Source organism: Monodon monoceros, unplaced genomic scaffold (assembly GCF_005190385.1).
Source record: "Monodon monoceros isolate NGI ecotype Baffin Bay Population unplaced genomic scaffold, NGI_Narwhal_1 Super_Scaffold_12, whole genome shotgun sequence".
In the NCBI taxonomy this organism is placed as follows: Eukaryota; Metazoa; Chordata; class Mammalia; order Artiodactyla; family Monodontidae; genus Monodon; species Monodon monoceros.
Window position 1 is genome coordinate 26,235,392 of NW_021703768.1, and position 18,644 is coordinate 26,254,035.

Below are 18,644 nucleotides of genomic sequence, written 5' to 3' on the forward strand. Positions count from 1 at the left end.
CAGGGAAGCCCCCACACACACCCTCTTTTATAAGAAGGGCTGCTACCTTCCAATCCTAAAACTAATCAAGGGAGATTTCAGTATTAAGGGAGACATCAATGGGGCCACCCAAACAGCTGAGAGATGTTTTTCCCTGTGGTTGGGAGACACAGAGGGGGACTATTTCCTGACTCACACTGGAGGGAGGGAAAGCAGGCTGTGAACTGGGGTGTGAGAGAGGGGCTGATCACTCTTTAGGCAATAGAACCAGGGGCAGTCTGCCTCACTAGGATGGGCTGGAGTTTGTCACAACATGGATGTATGAGTGTTTCTTGAGAACACAAGCGGGCCAAATGGGAAAGAACTGGCAGGGGATCATCTTGGGCTCTGTCCAATAGGGAGGGCCTGGAGGAGCACGGTAACTTCAGCAGAGAGTCTAAAAGTGTCCAGGTGCTGCAGAATGTGTCCTCTTAGGCCATCTTGAGTAGAATCATATATGCCTGGAGCAAGGGAATTGTAGAAGAGGTGCCAGAAGTAGGGAAGCTTTGAAGAGTCCATCAAAGTGCCCCCAGAGGGGAAAGTTCATTTTAATCATATAACTGAGCTATCCAGAAACATCAGCTTGAACAATCTGACAGGCACAGAAAGCAGAAAGAACTGTCCCGTCACTTGTCCCTTCCTCCCTACTGACAGCTTCAGCATTGACAGTGGGCAGGGACTGAAGGTAATGAATGACCTGGGGGCTAGGGGCTGAGAGAGGGGGAGCAGAAGAAGCGTATCCCTTTCCAGCAGGAAGCAAGCCCGAGCTAGGGAGGGAAGACGCACACTCAGTCAAGTTTGGTTTGATCATTGTATGTGTATGACACAGTCTAATCACCAAAATGAGATAACAGCCCATCTATGTAGTAAGAAAGGGCCCCAGGAACAAGTAAATATTACTTCCAGTGAATGAAATGTAAACAGACAGGGGGAGATAAATGTACATTTTTGCCCTTATTATTCCTGTCTTTCCCCCTCTCTCTTTTCCTGCCTCTCTGCCATCTACCTTATTGGCCTTTGTCTAGGATGAAGTGGTAACAAGTGCCGTCCTACCCCTACAATGTTCACCTGTGTGTCCCAGCACATGGGGTTAGAGGGCTGCTGGTGAACAGGAGATATTATGAGGTTTTATTTTTAAGTTGAATAGTTGGGTAACCTATCGGAGTGACAGAAGGTTGAGGACAGATAGAAACAGTGACTTTATTATTTATACCATGTTTTATTTATTTATTTATTTAGCAATGATTTACTATCTCATGGATTTTTACTTACAAGAAATGTTATTGAGCCTAAAGCAAAGAACCCAGTTGTCTGCATAGCAGGCCACCCAAAGCACGTTTGTAATCTTCCTTCCCACTTAACCTGCAAAGTTACCTACAAGTTTCCCATGACTCATAGGATGAGATTCAATCTCTACTGAGCATATGCCATTATTTCTAAAACAACCGACTATAAGTCTATCTTAGCATTTTCTTAATGGACTCCAAAATAGGGACGTGTGAGGGGCAACGTAGAATGGCATTTGTTTTACCATTTATTATCTTACTTAATTTTTTTCACTAAAGGATAAAATTTGTTCTCTTCACCCTCTATCTCCACCCCATTGCACCCTATTTCTCAGCCAAATCAGCTAAAAATTTAAGTTAAAAATGATGAGGGGATGATCCATACAGGAGAACCTACACTGCCTATGTTTCATTTTGGAATGAGAGGGGTGGTCACAGAGAGGGAGTACGAAGGCACTAAAAAGCAAAGTTTAGGGAAGTCTGTTTCCCGGTCTTTCTCCAGTGTGCACCAGACTGGCCGTTCTTGTTCCCAGCGCGGTGCCAGAGGTCAGGCAATGCCACAGTATGAAAGTAACACCAAAGCATCAGATTTATAAGAAGATGTAAGAGGCAAAAATGATTTTGCTAATAAAACAATTTAGATCTGTTATTGAGTAGAACACAAAATATGCATAAGTGTTTAGGATAAAACTGAAGATTTCAATAAATTTCACACATTGGGTCCTGCCTTTAGACCTCCCAGGATTCTTTACTCAGGACATCTCTGCAGAAAAGATTCAGGGTCGGCTAGCTACCATATCTGAAAAGCCATTATGACAAAGAAGAACATCTCAAAAGCCATCAGTTCATCAGACCTTCACCCCAAAAATGACCTAATAACAGCTACTATGTATCTGCTCTTTCTGTACACCCTGTCATTCAATCTCCACGTTAACAACCTGGGACCTGAATATAATCACCCTCAGTTTAAGGTGAAAAGGCTAAAACTTTGGAAGGTTATATAACATGTCCAAAGTCACACAAGTAAATAAAACTTTCACCCTATAATCTGACTGATTCCAAAGCCCATTCTCTTAGCCAGAATGCTCCAGCTACTTCTGTCTGGTGGCATAGTGGTTTCCTATCCCCACTCTGACTGGAAAGGATTGCCTTGGACAAAAGGAAAAAACAAAACAAAACAAAACAGCCAGGGATGCTGTGGCAGGTGGCTTGATGTCTCATAGGCAATTGCAGTAACAATTTCTCTTCAAATAGATAAAGTGCCAAAGTCATTTCTCTTTAGTTATAAGCAGTGAGAAATGCCGTGCATGTAGACAGCAATCTGTTGAGCTCTGAAAAGTAGTGATGCGTTCAATTTTTTTTAACTTTTCATGAAAACAAATATTTTTCAGTTGTTTGGAGCATTTCAAGACGTGGAAAATACCAAAGCAATTACCTTATGGAATTTATGACCAAAGTTTCATGATGATTCCTATCTTGTTCTTAGGAGTTTTCCGGATTGATAGAGTGTGGCTTACTCTAATTGTATGAACAAGATTAAGGATCCTGTAAAACAGACCTGCAACCTAAACAGATATAATCAGAGAAAGATCTGTGAGAGGTTATTTGCTAAAATCTTATTCTAGAGATTTTTCCATATGGTTCAACGTAGTTTAGTTTTTTAAAAACTAAAAGTCTATCTTATATAAACAAAAATGCCTAGCCAACATAAGGAAATTGTTTTAAAGGTTTTTATTAAATATGTATGCCATATATTTCTTCTTTTAAGCAATTACAATATTCACTCTGTCCTGGGAGGCTTTCTTCCTAATGACATTAACACAAGAAAAAAGATTCATTGGCATGAATACGATATTTAACTGTTCAAATTAAAAGCAGACCTCAAAGCAGCCTTTCAAAGAGAGTATTTGAAATAACTTTTCTGTGAACTGAAGCTGGTAATGACTTGGGGGGAAAAAAAACACCTCTCTGTCCTTTCTCCACTCATATCCATCTACTCTGAGCCAAGGCATTCCCTGCTAATCATACATATTTTATTTTCATCCAACTTTCTAGGCACCTTAATTTAAAAAAGAATCCCATAGTAAAGTACTTAGTCAACACGATGAAAGTTCCCTTGCTTGTGCAATTTCTGTTTCATGACAGCCCTCCCTTTATATAGTTCTTTTCATCTCTTTACTTTAAGGACTTGTTTTAGACTATAATTATTCTTGAGACCTGCGTTAACACAACCATTAAATCTTGTATAGGTGGATGATAAACTGGGAAGCTAACAAGTTGCGCGATCTTTTTCTCAGAATTCTTCTTGTTTGAACTCAACCACCATAAAGCAATATGAAGAAATATCTACATTTCAGAAAGCAAAACGTACACACACAAACACACACACAAAATTTTACTGCCAGAAAATCTAGATATTATGAAAGATTATGGATAGTACCTTGACAATAATTCATTTCTATTAGCCTCTTGGCAAGTGATTTGGGGAAAACTTCTAAAAAAGGTATGTCCTAGTTTACAAATTTTACTTTTGGTAGCTTTAACCATTTTAAAAGATCTTAGTATTCCCCCTCCATCTCTCCAATGGGAAATCATTGAATTGGCGTTTCCCTTAAAATAGAGGTAACGTGGAATTCAAAGGGTTTTTCTATTCTATAAATAAAAACCCTGAAGTGAAAATAATCTTATTTTCATTTTCAAGAATGACACTTCAGAACTTTATCAAAAATTCCAGAGCAAGCAAAATAAAGATTGTACCCAATACCCTCTTTTCCCATATAACTGAAGCTGCATTTTTATAGATATTTCAGCCCATACCTATCAAAAAGATAAAGAAATTCTGGGACAAAAATCTGTATTGGGGGCCTCTAATGCTGATCCTTTGCATCTTAATTAATGGTTGCCCATGACCTGGAGCACCAAGTATTGCACTTCTGGCATTATTTGTAGTTGGCTAAGATTCAATTAATTGAAATTTTTTGCTGTTGCTGAAGAAAGTGTGAAATGGAGTATTTATAATCATGGATACCTGATTTTTATTTACAGTCATCTGAAAGAAATTTTACATCAGTGACTGAGCTGCAACATCTGAAGTTCAGGATGTCAGAAACACTTGACTCTCAGATGCTTTTAAAATGTTGTTAAAAACATATATATAATATGTACCTTTTTTCTTCCTCTGGAGAAAAATGCTCATTTTACAAAAACTTTCTACTGTGGAAACTTCCTCCTGTGTTGTGGAAAAAAATAAAGTTACATTAAAGTCCACTCATCAATTGCTAAATAATTCCTGATGCTCCAAGTGGACCTATAGCTGAGTTTGACAGTATTTTATAGGACTAAGTTATACTTTGGCTTAGTTTTAATATCCAAGGAAACTCATTTCATAATTGGTAGGTGTATAAATATGCTGGAACTTCAGGTTCTTTATTTTGTTAGGAAAAATATATTAGGAACTTCTCTTTCCCCTGCCAACTGAAATTACAGAGCAAGTCAGCATGCTTGGGTACCAAACACACCTTTTTCTAGGGATAAAGAAAAATAATATAGAGAAGGAAAGGTTTTTTGTTTTGTCTTTTAAGCAGGTTGCATTTTATGATATTTCAACTTCATGTTTTTTACTAATATTAAGTGGCCCAACGACTGCAGAATGTTTTATGTACTATTGTTGCACTGCATAAGATCAGCTCTTGGTAAGCAATGGTATCAAAAGCAATACTGGCTACTATTTATTCTCTGCTTAGGTGGCAATGCAGTAAGTGTTTTACATACTGTATCATATTTAATTTTTATAACAAATCAGTGAGGCTTAACTCAGCTGTCTGAACTGGTCTGGCCAGGCCCACCAGTGGAAGTTCAAAAAGGACATTTAAGGGAGGCCTGCTCCTAAGTCAATGTCATTTCCCAGATTTGCACAGGTTGTGGCTTTTTAGAGGATTTGAGAAATTTGGTAATCAGCTTCAGCAATACAGGAACAAACTATAATAGGACTGATGTGGGACATGCTGATTAAGAGAATAATTTCCTTTATAATGGTAGTTACCGTTAATGAGATATGTACATTTTCTTTCTCCAAAAGATTTCAAAATTATTTTGAATACTTTTTCTTCTGAAGCTACTTTTGAATACTTTTTCATAAAGCTACTGAGATAACAGGGCATATCCCAGAAAGATTGATTTCATTTTGTTTTTCTAGCAGATTATCAACTGTTTTCCAATATCTGTCTTTACTAGCACAAGCAGTATGGTTTACATTAATAGATGAGGAAAATAGGGATTTTGAAAAGATAAAGCTGAAAAGTTGGTGGCATATTAAAATTAGAACTAAAAACTCTATCATCAAAATTTTCTTTTTCTACATATTACGCTCTTTCTATTAAAAAGTATTTTTCTGTAAGTAAAAGGCCATATTACTGACCTATTAAAAAAGTAACGTGAACATTCTGATTTTCTACCATGGAATAATTAATAGGTGAATGAAATTGAAAAGCGCTTGATTTGATGACTGCAGAACATCAAATAACAATGCACAGCTAATTTGAACAACAACTTCCAGTGAGAATTAGCTTTCTGCTGGCCTTCATTGTGTTCTGGTGCCCCATTGTTTATAATTACACATGTACACTGTGATACTGCAGTCGTTAAATTAGAAATTGAACTTCTTTGACAACTGCAGTGAAACTTGACAAAAGATGAATGTGATTTTTTTTGTTTGTTTCCCTTCTTCTTTCACTTATTTAAACATGTATTAATTAACTTGTTCTGGCAAGTGTTTAGTAAACACTGAGCAAGGGCATTTCTTTAGTGGTATAATTAAAATTCCCTTTTAAAATGTTTTGCATGATATTTTATGCACAATTTGACTCCAGTAAACAGAGGTTCTAATTAAAGTTTGTAAGTGAAGGCCATCAGAATTGATAAAACATCCAGCAACCCATTCAAGCACATTGTTTTCCTGTCTAGTTCAAGTCTAGTGTGATGGTCAGTTAACATTAGCCTGAATGAGTTAAGATGTCCCCAACTTCACAGGCCCCCTTCTACTTTTGTTAGTCTCAGGGAATAAACCTTTAAATGTTGCAGTACCTCTTGAAGTTGTTATACAATATTTATTCAATTAAATTTCTTCAAAGATACTACACCAGGATATTATGAGAAGGATCTAATTTAGGTTATGGATACTCTGAAAATAAAGTGTTGCATAAAACACACTGAATGAATGAAGCTATCCAAATAGCAAGTAGGGCTTCAATTATTTTTTGCCATTAACAACTTGGTGTAAAAGGTTACACCTCTGTAAACAGTGCTGTCCTTCTGGGTGAGAACAGACACTGTAGCTTTTCAGTGTTAACAGGTAAATGTCCAAAGCATATCCTCCCTTTTTTGCCATATTTCTCTGTGTGTGTTGGGGTAGTGGGGTTGGTGAGGACGGTGAAGAGAGATGGAAAAGAATTCATTTTGCCTGTAATGCAATAATTGACCTGAAGTGAGAGATATTTTAAGAGAAGCTTTAAACTCCCAGTCTTTAAATTATTCATACTTTTTTTCCTTTTAGTGATGCTGTAAACAACTCCAGAAAGCAAAGCTTTAAGTGCAAGAATTGTTGGTAATTAATAAGTGATTTACTGGCTCTCAGGATCACTAATGTCTCTAATGATCTGTTTTTAATTCATGGGGGTTAAAACAGATTCTGCCCGATCACTTCCTTCAGACCTCCGGGTACTGTACCTGAGCCAGCTAGGGGTGAGAGCAGAAAGTTATTCCCTCTGGCTCTGAACTGTAGAATTGGAGCTTGCTCTCCAGAGGTAACAACCACTTCTGCTTTTGTAAAAGAAAAGCAAAATAGAATGTAACCCCGACTCCAGCGGGGAGTCTACCCAATGCTGGGTTTACTTAGCAAGCCCACTAAGCTCTCAAACTAAGCTACCTTTTCAGCCTGGCTTTTTTTTTTTTTTTTTTGGTGATAAAAGTGAGATTTTGGTGTCTAACACTCCTTCGTTATTGTTGTTGTTTTCTTAATTTCTTTGAAGTTTGAAAGAGAAAGAGAAATGCTATTTGTCAGGTGCTACCCCTTAAGACCCCAAAACTGTACTGTTCCCAATTTGAAGATGAGGAAATTGAAGCACAGAATATCAAGCCACTTGCCCACTTCTCAAGACTAATAAGTATTGTTGCTGGGATACATGTGGGTGAACTGGCTCAGAGTGTGCTTCTAACCACAGGGCTGTTCTATCCGTGGATATCAGCACACCAGCCCCACTGTCACACGTGAGAAACAAAAGCTCAGAGAGGTGGAAGAGCTTGCCTGAGATAACACGGGGAGTAAGAGAGAGAAGGACAGTGAGGCCTAGCACCCAGCAGCGCTTCTAAATACCACTGTTGTGGGAATTCCCTGGCGGTCCAGTGGTTAGAACTCTGCATTCTCACTGCCAAGGGCCTGGGTTCAATCCCTGGTCGGGGAACTAAGATCCTGCATGCTGCTCAGCACAGCCAAACAGACATCACCGTGGTAACTTTTGACAGTCGTATTGCTTGTGTTTATCCTACATATCCATGCCTTCTCAAACCAAACATTCAAGATAACTTGGAACTCTTCTTAATGATTCAGAATCATTATCGTGACTATTCATGTGCTGGATTTCCTCAAGTGCTGTGAGGTTTTTGTATGTCCATGCTTACAGTCATTGGTCCTATCATCAATTCAGGCGTTCAGTCATTCTTACATTCAGTCGCTCATGCATTCATCCATGCATCCACTTACTTTACAAATGTTTATCTGGTGTCACTACGTGCAGACTGTCCTCAGCATAGGAGCACAGAGTGTCGCCTATCCACCCGGGCCAGCTCCTTACCTGTCCACTCTGTCTTTAGTTTTCTGCCTGTCTTTTGAAGCCTTTCTCTGGGCCTTTCAGCCACCCTCTCCTACTAATGGGACTCCAGCCTCCAGCACTCCTTACACTGTCTCTTTAATTTGCTGGGGACTTAGAAACCTGATGATAAATTTGTTCAAATTTTGTCTGAAATGAGAGTAAATAAAGCCTAGATGCTGTTTCCATGAGCAAAATACAAATGAGATAGTGAATGTTATGGTTAAGAAGGAGCCTCTAGATTAGCTGGGTTTGGTCCAAGTTCTGCCAACCACTAGCTGTGCACCCTTGCACAAAGCGTCCGGTCCCTCCAAGCCTGTGTTTCTTGTGTCTGGAGTAAAGGATAAGAGTGGTGGTCTCCATTTCAAAGAATTGTTGTTTAAGACTACATGTTTACAGAGCATTTATCCCATTGTATGGCACAAAGCAAACTTTGTTTGCTGTCCTTATTTAGCTTATACATTTTGTGACAACTATTTTTACCTCTCAGAGACCTGTGTTGTGATTATACGTTTAGGGGAGTTGTGAAGATTCAGTTGTAAGGTCGCAGCTATAATGAGCACTTATCATGGACAGCAGCCTGGCCTGTGACTCCTCAGAGTGAGTTCAGAGCAAGGACTCCAGAGTCTGATGCCAGGGCTAGAGTCTGGCTTCATCATGTACCCATTACCTGACCATAGACAAGTTACTCGGTCTCTGTAAATTTCAGTTTCTCATCTGCAGAAATTATAAGAATATTATCCACCACACAGATTGTCATCAGAATTAAATGAAGACGTATTTGTGATGTGCTCAGCACAGTACCTAGCACATAGTAAGTTCAGGAATAGAGCACAGCAAATTTAACTATTATTATGAGCTAGACTTCATATAATGGACAAAGGCTTAGATATTATATCAGCAAGAATAAATACAACATCTCCACTCCTCATAGCACTTTCACGAGTATGAGCCTTTAAAAAGCATCTGTGACGTGCCAGTCACTTCACAATGACTTAATGGTAAACGCAACCATGTGACTCCTTTCGCAGTTTAATAAAGTTAAATCTGTTTCGAACTCCTCACCCCCGCTACGGTACCCTTGTAACTCCCAGCCAATACACTCAGGCTGCCTTTTCACTGAGCTATTGGAAGAAGACCAAACTCACTGAAATCATTCACACTAAGGCGCAAGTGGGTTTTGACATCTTGCAGTCTTGTTCAGGCGTCATTGTCTTAAATGGCTATGCATCCGAAAGAAGTAAAGCTGCCAGAGAGCCTAATGTACAAGCAGGGAGTAATATGAAACCAAGTCTTTCATAGATTTCTGCAACCTAAACATATAGTTTGCTACAGAAATGTTTAAAATTCATGCCATGAATAGCTAGTTAAAGGCATAAAATGCTTTCTCTTTTCCTTTGTTCACACAAGTCAAAGAGAGCATCCACAAGCCCAACGGCCCTGTGGAGCCAGGCAGTAAGGGAATGAAGCAAGCAGGTTTCATAACTGATAAAGGAATGAAGCAAGCAGGTTTAAGAAAACTGCAGAGAATGTGAGATGGCAAAAGACAACTGAATGGCAATTGAACACACAGTGGGCAGGCATCCATAAGGATCATGGGGAAGCGCCAGCACTGATTCAGGAGGCAGCTCCCTCCACTCCAGAAATGAAGATGTCACCAGAGCTTCTGTGGTTTCAAGTTAATCCAGAAATAGGCATGCATTGATCTTTAGAGATAAGTGACTGACTGAAGTTTCTTAATTGTGAAAGGCAAAATAAGAAATGTGCAGGAGGCAAAGTGTATCCTCTGCTAAGATATTCTTTGACAACTTAGGTAGTTGTGACCATCTTACTAGCTAAGACCTCACATAGATTCTCATTCATTTTATCCTCACAGCCATCCTACAAGGTAGGCACTATTAATATCATCCCACTTTATAGATAAAAAAAATTGAGACACACATTGGTCCCCTATTTGCCCAGCCAGTGTTGGGTGGGGCTGAGCTTCTAACCTAGACATGTGACATGCCAGAGTCTGTTCTTAACCATATTCTGATACTTCCTCTCACAATAAAATAGTTTGGACTCCCCCCCAAAAAAAATGTGGAAAAAGAACTGTGTCTTTTTGATTCAAGTTTTGGGGTTTTTTGTTCCCAAGTGAGTATTTCAAGCCAACAAATATTCCTTGAGCCTCAACTATGTATAAAACGCCCTTTTATGTGCTGTAACACGTTTGATTTTATCTTCATTAATGCAATGTCTGGAATATGATTTTAGAACAAGGGTAATACTGTTGAAATAGGTTCATCTGGAAACACATCAGTTTGCAAACAGATTGGCATATTATCCACAAATATAAACATTTACAAAAAATTCGGGCATCATTCGATGACTGTTGCCATAATGATTCATTGGCACAAGAGGAATGCTACGTGATGAAAGATGCCAAGGCTGTTTGACACATTTCAGTGGAGTTCATTACACACACGAAACGGAACCAATTTTACTCAACAGTGACTTTGACGTTTACAGAAAAATGAAATGGAGGCTTCGAAATGAAGACTTCATGTGAAATCTCTACCAAAAATTTTAAATTGGTTCTATCCTTATGTCACCACTTCTAGAAGATCGGCCATGTACTATAGACTTATTTTTATTCACAGCAGGTGGCAACCTATTCAAAACAAAGTTCCTTGGGTGATCAGAAAATCAATCGTGAACAAACTTAATTGGCTGTAAAACTCTTCTCTTAGAATAAAGAACGTATATATATTTTTAAAGATTTACTTGTAGGAAGACCTGTCTGTTTGGCTTCACTCTGTTTAATTCATCCTGATATCACAGTCCTGCTTCTTTGATTTGCCAGTTTTAATGGAGTAAATACCATCCTTGTTCCCACTGCACCCAAAGACAGTGTGAGAATGGAGAGGTTTCAGGCTCTCAAGAGTTGGAATACAATAGGGTCAGGAGAAATGGTAAATAGTTGTAAGTAACCAGCTGTCTTCTACTTCACTGACCATAGAATGTGAGAAGATGTACCAAAAATTCGGAAGGGACTTATGGTACATATGCTAAAAGCATTACTAATGGGTTATGCCAATGGGTTAGGATGACTTATGGGTAGATAATATTCTGTGAGCAGCATTATGCAAAGTGCTATGCTCCAGTATTTCTGTGCAACACCATTTATTTGAAGAAATAATTTCATAACAGATTTTAAAACATTCTCTTACTAGGGTAAATGGTTCAAGTATATTAATAATGTTGCTTTATTGAATGCTTACTTGCTTTCAATGCCAAAGTTAAGGCTCTGCATGCCAAAGAATGAATGTACTTGGTTTAATTTGTAAGCCTAGATGGCATTATAGTAATGTTGCACTGATTAGAATTAATCAAGAACACCAGAACAAATGTATGCTAAGTCTGAATTCTAAAACTTTAAAGTAATTATATTGCTTTTAAATCTGTCTAATATTTGTTTGTCTGTAAATAGTATAATAAAATCAGTATCTCAAAACCAGATAATATAGTTGAGTCATTCAGACTGTTATCAAACATAAGTCACTGAAGAAGCAATTCAATCAATAGAGAAGTTTTCTAATTAGCATATTAATTATTTGCAAATAAAAGGTGATTCCAAAGTACTCCAAGGAACTTGAAGACATTGTAGTTTGTCTTCTCATTCTATATCTCCTATGAAATATTTTTACATTATTAATTTCCAGTGATCTAGTGGAAAAGATTTTGCTAATCAAAGGAAAACTTCAGCCCAGCTTCTGCCATTAATTATCACATATTCTAAATTGGTAGACCCTGAATTAATGAGGCCCAGGCTTCTTCTAACGGGCATGCATTAAAATAAAAGCTGGACTTGATTATGTACTCTTGTGAAGATTGAAGTATATATGCATATTGGCTGCCAGACAAATAAATTTTCAAAGTATGTAATTATCAATGTTATGTGGGCTTTGCCCCACTAACCGTAAACATCTTAATTACCTTCTACACATGACTAAGAAAAGGCTTCTGCAAAGATTCAAACTATTGCCTATAAGAAATAGAAATCCACCCCCCCCCAAAAAAAAAACCAGATTCTAGCAAAAAGAAAATAAAAAGTAGAGACTTGGTCTATTAAGTAATCTTTTAACTTCATTGCTAAACTGTCATTGGGCTGTAATTAGGCAGGTCAGGTTTTATTCGTATAGAGTTTTTGATATCTCTAACTCATTTGCTGTTAATGCCATGAGGGGATGGGGGCAAAAAGATACAATACCCACACTGTTTTGTATTCTTTCCATTCCCACTGTCTAATCTTCTGGTTCCTTCCTTCTTGAATAACCATACCTGCTATTTTAAAATTCATTGTCTATGTAGGCCATTACTTTCTTGTCATTTTAGTTTACTTTCCGAGACCTACAGAACGAGCCAGCACATCCGATTACTACTTGCCATGTGGCTTTCCTGTATTTTGACTGCTCAGAAGTCAGCGACTTTCCCATATTTCTCGAAGTTGTTCTATACCAGGCCCTTTCCTTCCTTTCCTTGAACTTACAGCCATTTATCACCTTAAGAATCCAGTTTTTTGCATCTAAGGTCATGTTTGGAATATGGGGTTTTTTTTTTCATTTCATATTTTTAGATTAAAATCTAAAGTCTGTATACCATTAATTTCAACTATATCAAATTCTTATCCGATATAATATCAGCATGTTAAATTCCAAGAAGACATGTATGTCCAGTCCCATTTTTGCAAGGGCACTATTGCTACATTGAAGCTAGGTCTGATTTTTTTTTTCACCTGAATAAAGTAAAGATGATTTTCAAAACTTTAACAAAATGGAAAGGGGAAAAAAACACATAGATTGTATGAATGAGTCTGTCCTCCAGTGAACTTTCCTTTCTGCCCGTATTCTTCCTGAGGCAGGCAGTGGGCATAAAGCTTCCGCCTTCTCTGTTTCTATACTGTTACTGTGAAATACAGAATCGAAGTCTACACAAAGGCAAACAATTGGCAAACGGACTAATTCTGATTTTTAAAGTGCTTCTATTCTTTAATTTTAAGAGAATTTGACTTGCTTGGAGATGCCTCTTGAAACACAAAAAAGTATTTAAAGCCTAAGAGGTAACCAATCTATCTTTTGCAGACTTTTGCAAGCTGCTGTAGATGGATTCTACACTTGCAATGCAAATAATAGTAACAATAGTAGTAATAATAATAATAACAGCTAATACTTATTAATACCTTACTGAGTGCTAGGCACTGTTTTAAGTGCATGCAATGACTCATTTAATCCATATATAACACCCTATGAGGTAGTTACTGTAATTACCCCCATTTACAGAAGAAGAAACTAAGGTACAGTGAAATCAAGCATTTTCCCCAATTCACAGCAATTTAAACTCAGGCAATCTGTCTCCAACACTGATAATCTTAACCACTATGCAATCCTGACTACTGAGAAGTATTATATGAGAATTGCTAAGTTATATATTCAACAGTGTAGAGTTTGTTGGAGTTTTTTTTAACTATAGAATTTCACAGAGAAATCTATCCCTTTAAACACCAAATATGAGTGGATCATGGTAATTTTAGTAATTTTGCATATTGAGTTTTAACAAGGATACACCCTACCAAGTTGGTACAAAAAGAGCTGGGTTACAGCAAAACTACATGTTCTACCATACTTGGAAACTCTGCTTAAATTTGTACCACTTTAAAAGCCTATTACCAGCCAAGCAGAAAAAAATATGAAATACTTGACATTTTGGTATCTGCGATATTAAAAAGAACTAGTATTTAATAGTCAAGTGGCAACAGCTTGTAGAGTTTGCATACAACATCCACAGGGATCGATTTTTCTTTAAAATGGCCTTTAGGAGTCTGCCTTTTAAACAGCTGACACCTCCATTCTCTGCATCCCTCTTTCCTGCCAGCACTGTGGGCCACACACTGAGTGCAGCAGCAGATGTGTAATTCTTCACTGCAGGATTTGTCTACACAAATAATGGAGAGTGTGGGAAATTAAGAAAAATGTAATTTCCACTGAATCAACTTCAGTGTAATATCTACTACTAGAAATGAATAGATGTCTTTAGAGGGCTTTTCTCCATATGGTCTCTCAGTCCCCTTTATGTACCATCCACAAGAAGAGAGAAGAACCGTCGTTACCTAATTGATCATCAGTCATTCCACACCTGTACTAAGGCCACATAATGACAAATATAGCTACCTGGCATTTTTCCAGCATGACTAATTGTCACAGTACTAATTCACTCACCTGTGGAAGTTTCAACTTCCCCAGCCTGCTGTCAAGAAGATGCATAATAATGGAATAAAGGTTTAAAAATGCTGAACACTGAACACAATAAGTGAAATATTTCACTTATATTCCAACAGAAAACTTCCACTTAAACATGTGCTGGGTGGCTATAATTATTAATTGCTGAGGTTAAAAAAAAAACAAAACTGGTCATATATACATTTACCCGGTAGAAAAATAGGACAAAAGGGAACAAATCTTTTCTGACATAGAGGGAAAAAAAAATACTGATCAGATTACCTACAACCTGTTTCTTTATCTGCACTTATTTATTAACTGTACCAGCTTAATTACTACTCTGTTCTACATTACAAAGCCCTTCACTTTTTTATTAGTATTATTTAAGAAAATATGTTTTCTATATCAAATAGTAAGATGAAGGAGTAACTATTGGATTTTTTTCAAGAAACATGGGAAAGTTTAGGAAGGAGATATAGGCATGTATTACTTAATTTACATAAGATATTAAACCAAATTGTGATATCTTTGCCAAGCACTCTGGCCCAAGGATTTGTTTCAAATGCTAGGTTGTGTTTTTGAAAATTAGTATTTGTCATGGAAAATTATTACCGCGATTATAATAGCTGACTTTTCTGAAGATCTTGCCATCGATTGCCCTCACTGTGGTATTGAGGTATATCTGATGTACCTGTGAAAATTACATAGAAACTGTTGGACCAATTTTAATATATATACTTAGTTGCCTATGATACAAGTAAAATTTAGAGAGAAAAGCCCACCAGGATTTCCTAAAGAAATTTGAATAGAATTGTTCATTTTATTCTTTATTCTGTTAAATACAAATTCCATAGGTTGTTCATTAACCCATCCTGTAGTGTTAATTGGGTTGTATGAGGAAAAAAGTTTCCTGGTCAAGTTTGGGAAATACTGGACTAAATGCAGGCTTATCATCATTGCTACAAAATTTCACTTCAGAAACATCAATATGTATAAAAAAAATTTTTTAAGACAAAAATCTTCAGAAAAAAACAAAAAAAAAGAAACCTCAATATGCTAAGCATCCTGAAGGGAAGGCATTAGGTCTTTTCCAAGCTTATTTGACCCAGGTTGTTCCATCACAACACATCTCCGAAGCCAAGAGTCTGCAGAACAGGCTTCTGCCTCCACATCACAGGTGCTCGATACACTGTAGCGAAATTTCAACATTATCCACTTTCAATTGAATCAAAACTGTCTGTGATATTCTTTCATGAGGATAAATATGCAAATAGAATCAGAAACACAAACTCATTTCTTCTAACCAGATCTCAACCCACATACTCAGAGGTAAAAGAGTAGTGAAATAATCCACTCTGGCATGTTGACCTTCAGCAATGCTATTACTTAAAATAGGGTTTTTAAGTGATAGAAAAGGCAAGAGGAAAACAGCAGCTTCCTACTCGGAACACACCTTCCATTTAGCATATCTGAAAGACTGTTTTCCTCATTTCAAAATTGATAGACAATTTATTTTTTGTTGTTTTGCTATTCAAATTTATGTCCTCTTTTTTTCCCAGAGCTTATTTGCTCTAACGCTGAATTTTAAGCATCTCTAAAAATGTTTAATATGTTATTATTCTTTCCAGATATCCTCTGAGAGCCAAGCCAAGAACATTAAGGAAGAGAGGAGGAATGAGGCTGGATACAGTGCAGTGAAAAAAGACACTTCAAGGAGAAGGGTACCCACTACTCAGAGACTGGACTGTGTCATCAAAATGAGAACTTACCGATACTTCTTGCTTCTCTTTTGGGTTGGCCAGCCCTACCCAACTTTCTCAACTCCATTATCTAAGAGGACTAGTGGTTTCCCGGCAAAGAAAAGGACCCTGGAGCTCTCTGGAAACAGCAAAAATGAGCTGAACCGTTCGAAAAGGAGCTGGATGTGGAATCAGTTCTTTCTGCTGGAGGAATACACAGGATCCGATTATCAGTATGTGGGCAAGGTAGGATTCCACTGGGCTCTTTGACATTCTGGTTTTAAAAGCTTGAAGAAGTTACTTCTCATAAATAGATGGGGAAGATGTGAAATATTCCCCCAGTACAGTAAGAATTGTTGCTTATCTGGTAAGACTTTTTTTTTCACTTGAGTAGTTTCAGGAAGACTGTAGCGAGAAGCTGAGAAATGTTAGCACTGCAACAAAGAAAGAGAAATGCTTCCGTTGAAAATGAAACACCTACAACCAGCCACACAGGATTATCATAAATCCTTGAATTTTTACTTTAGCTTGAAAAATGTGGTCCAGCTATTCTATAAAGTAGTATGTATTAAAAATAGGAATAGAGTGATTAAGCTGTAAGGAAAAGAAGTTTCCTTTTTCTCATTGTGAAAGGAAACATTCTGAGCTTTAGTCCTTTGGCCACGTTCAAATTAACTATTTTTTAACTCTGCTACCTACAGTGCCATCCATTCTCTGACCAAATGGAGCCCTTTGTCCTCAAAACCCACCACTGCCTTAGATTTAGTTGTTACTGCTGTTGCTGTTTTGTCTTATCTCCCATAATTGGCAAGAGCCAGGCATTTCAAAACTTATGACTTAATTGTGGCAAGGTTCAAAAAAGAGAAAAAATGGTTATGTAAAGGTGCTATTTCCAAATATCATCTGACCATTTTATTGACTCCAGAAAGTAAAATGAGGACGTATCGCTCATTACAGCCCTTCCAGATTACTGGAGCTGAGTCAGGGAAACAGCTTAGTTATACTGTCATCATGAGTTTTCACTGAAATTTTATCATCAGCTACATTCCCGTTGCAGAATATCTGCATCCCGCAAATAAGTGAAAAAAGACAGGGACACAGGTTTGTACTTCGTAGGTTCTCTGTTTCAGAACATGGTATTGATAAGAAAAATAATTGTCATACATCCTTTACGTAAACACACTGGGAACAAACATAATAGAGATGATAAAATGTCTTTATGATTACAGCTACAATTTTAGAACATCTATATTTGGATATCACTCAAAAAGCATAAATTTTACAGATTCCAGGGGCTGCATGTTCACACTTCAATCTGTTATCAAATATCCCTGAATAACCCTGTGCCAATATTCTCTTTAAGCATTTACCACAATAAATGAAGGAAAGCCATCCATAGCTTGGGCTGAGGTAACCAGGCATCGTTCCAGTGAAGTGAATTATTAATGTGGAATAAAGTAGGAGAGGAAGTATTCAGTGAAGGGGTGAACATCAACACGGATCCCCAAGGGTCTAACCTTGTATTTGCTATGAAATTCACATACTGTGTGACTGCTGAAGATAGTCCACTTACTTGTACTTCACTCCATTTCCTCTGTGAAATTTGAATAGCACTACACTAACAAGGCTAAAAAGTTATTGTAAAAATAATCTTATAATCTTAAAAGCACTTTCTACAATACAAATAACATTATTGTTATAGAAGATTACGTTTTTTACAGTGCTGTATTTAAACAATTGATCCCCCCTTTCTTTTCTTTTTCTTCTCAAATTGTGATGCCATTTTACATAAAAATATATGTATTTTTAAAGAAAGGCCAGGTAGGGCTTCCCTGGTGGCGCAGTGGTTGAGAGTCCACCTGCCGATGCAGGGGACACGGGTTCGTGCCCCAGTCTGGGAAGATCCCACGTGCCGCGGAGCGGCTGGGCCCGTGAGCCATGGCCACTGATCCTGTGCATCCGGAGCCTGTGCTTCACAACAGGAGAGGCCACAACAGTGAGAGGCCCGCGTACCACAAAAAAAAAAAAAAAAAGGCCAGATATTTCAAAATACTAGAAGCAACAATGGATAAAACCTCAGAAGAATCAGTTTTATGATTATAATTGTGAGAGGTAATATTGCCATGGGGAAAAATTGCAAGCTGTGGAGTCAAGCAGATCTGAGGCTGCATCGCTGTGCTGCCAATTGCCAGTTGTCTGGCCCACGGCAGGTTATTAACCTTTCCAGACTTTAGTTTCTTCATCTAGAAAATGCATGGAGCAATGCCTACCTACGGCATGGAGCTGCAGTGTAAAGTGAGACAAGAACTAGTGGCTGGCACGTAGTAGGTGCAGAAAGAAGTTATTGATGAAAACTCCATTGTATACACTCTATTAAATCTGTCTGTAATGCGTGGAAGTGGATTACTGACTTTTATATCATTGAAAAAGTAAAATGATATAATTAACGGATCTCTCAGTGGCTGGCAAATGTAGAGGATT

At 37.7% G+C, this 18,644-nt stretch overlaps 1 protein-coding gene across 1 annotated transcript in view; it reads left to right on the forward strand.

Moving 5' to 3' along the window:
* The window catches only part of CDH6 (cadherin 6), a 125,178-nt gene that overhangs the window by 52,456 nt on the left and 54,078 nt on the right, over positions 1-18,644 (forward strand). The window contains exon 2 of the mRNA XM_029217934.1: positions 16,053-16,409. Coding sequence (XP_029073767.1) covers positions 16,182-16,409 — 228 coding nt within the window. The 5' untranslated portion in view covers positions 16,053-16,181. The remainder of the gene's footprint in view (positions 1-16,052; positions 16,410-18,644) is intronic.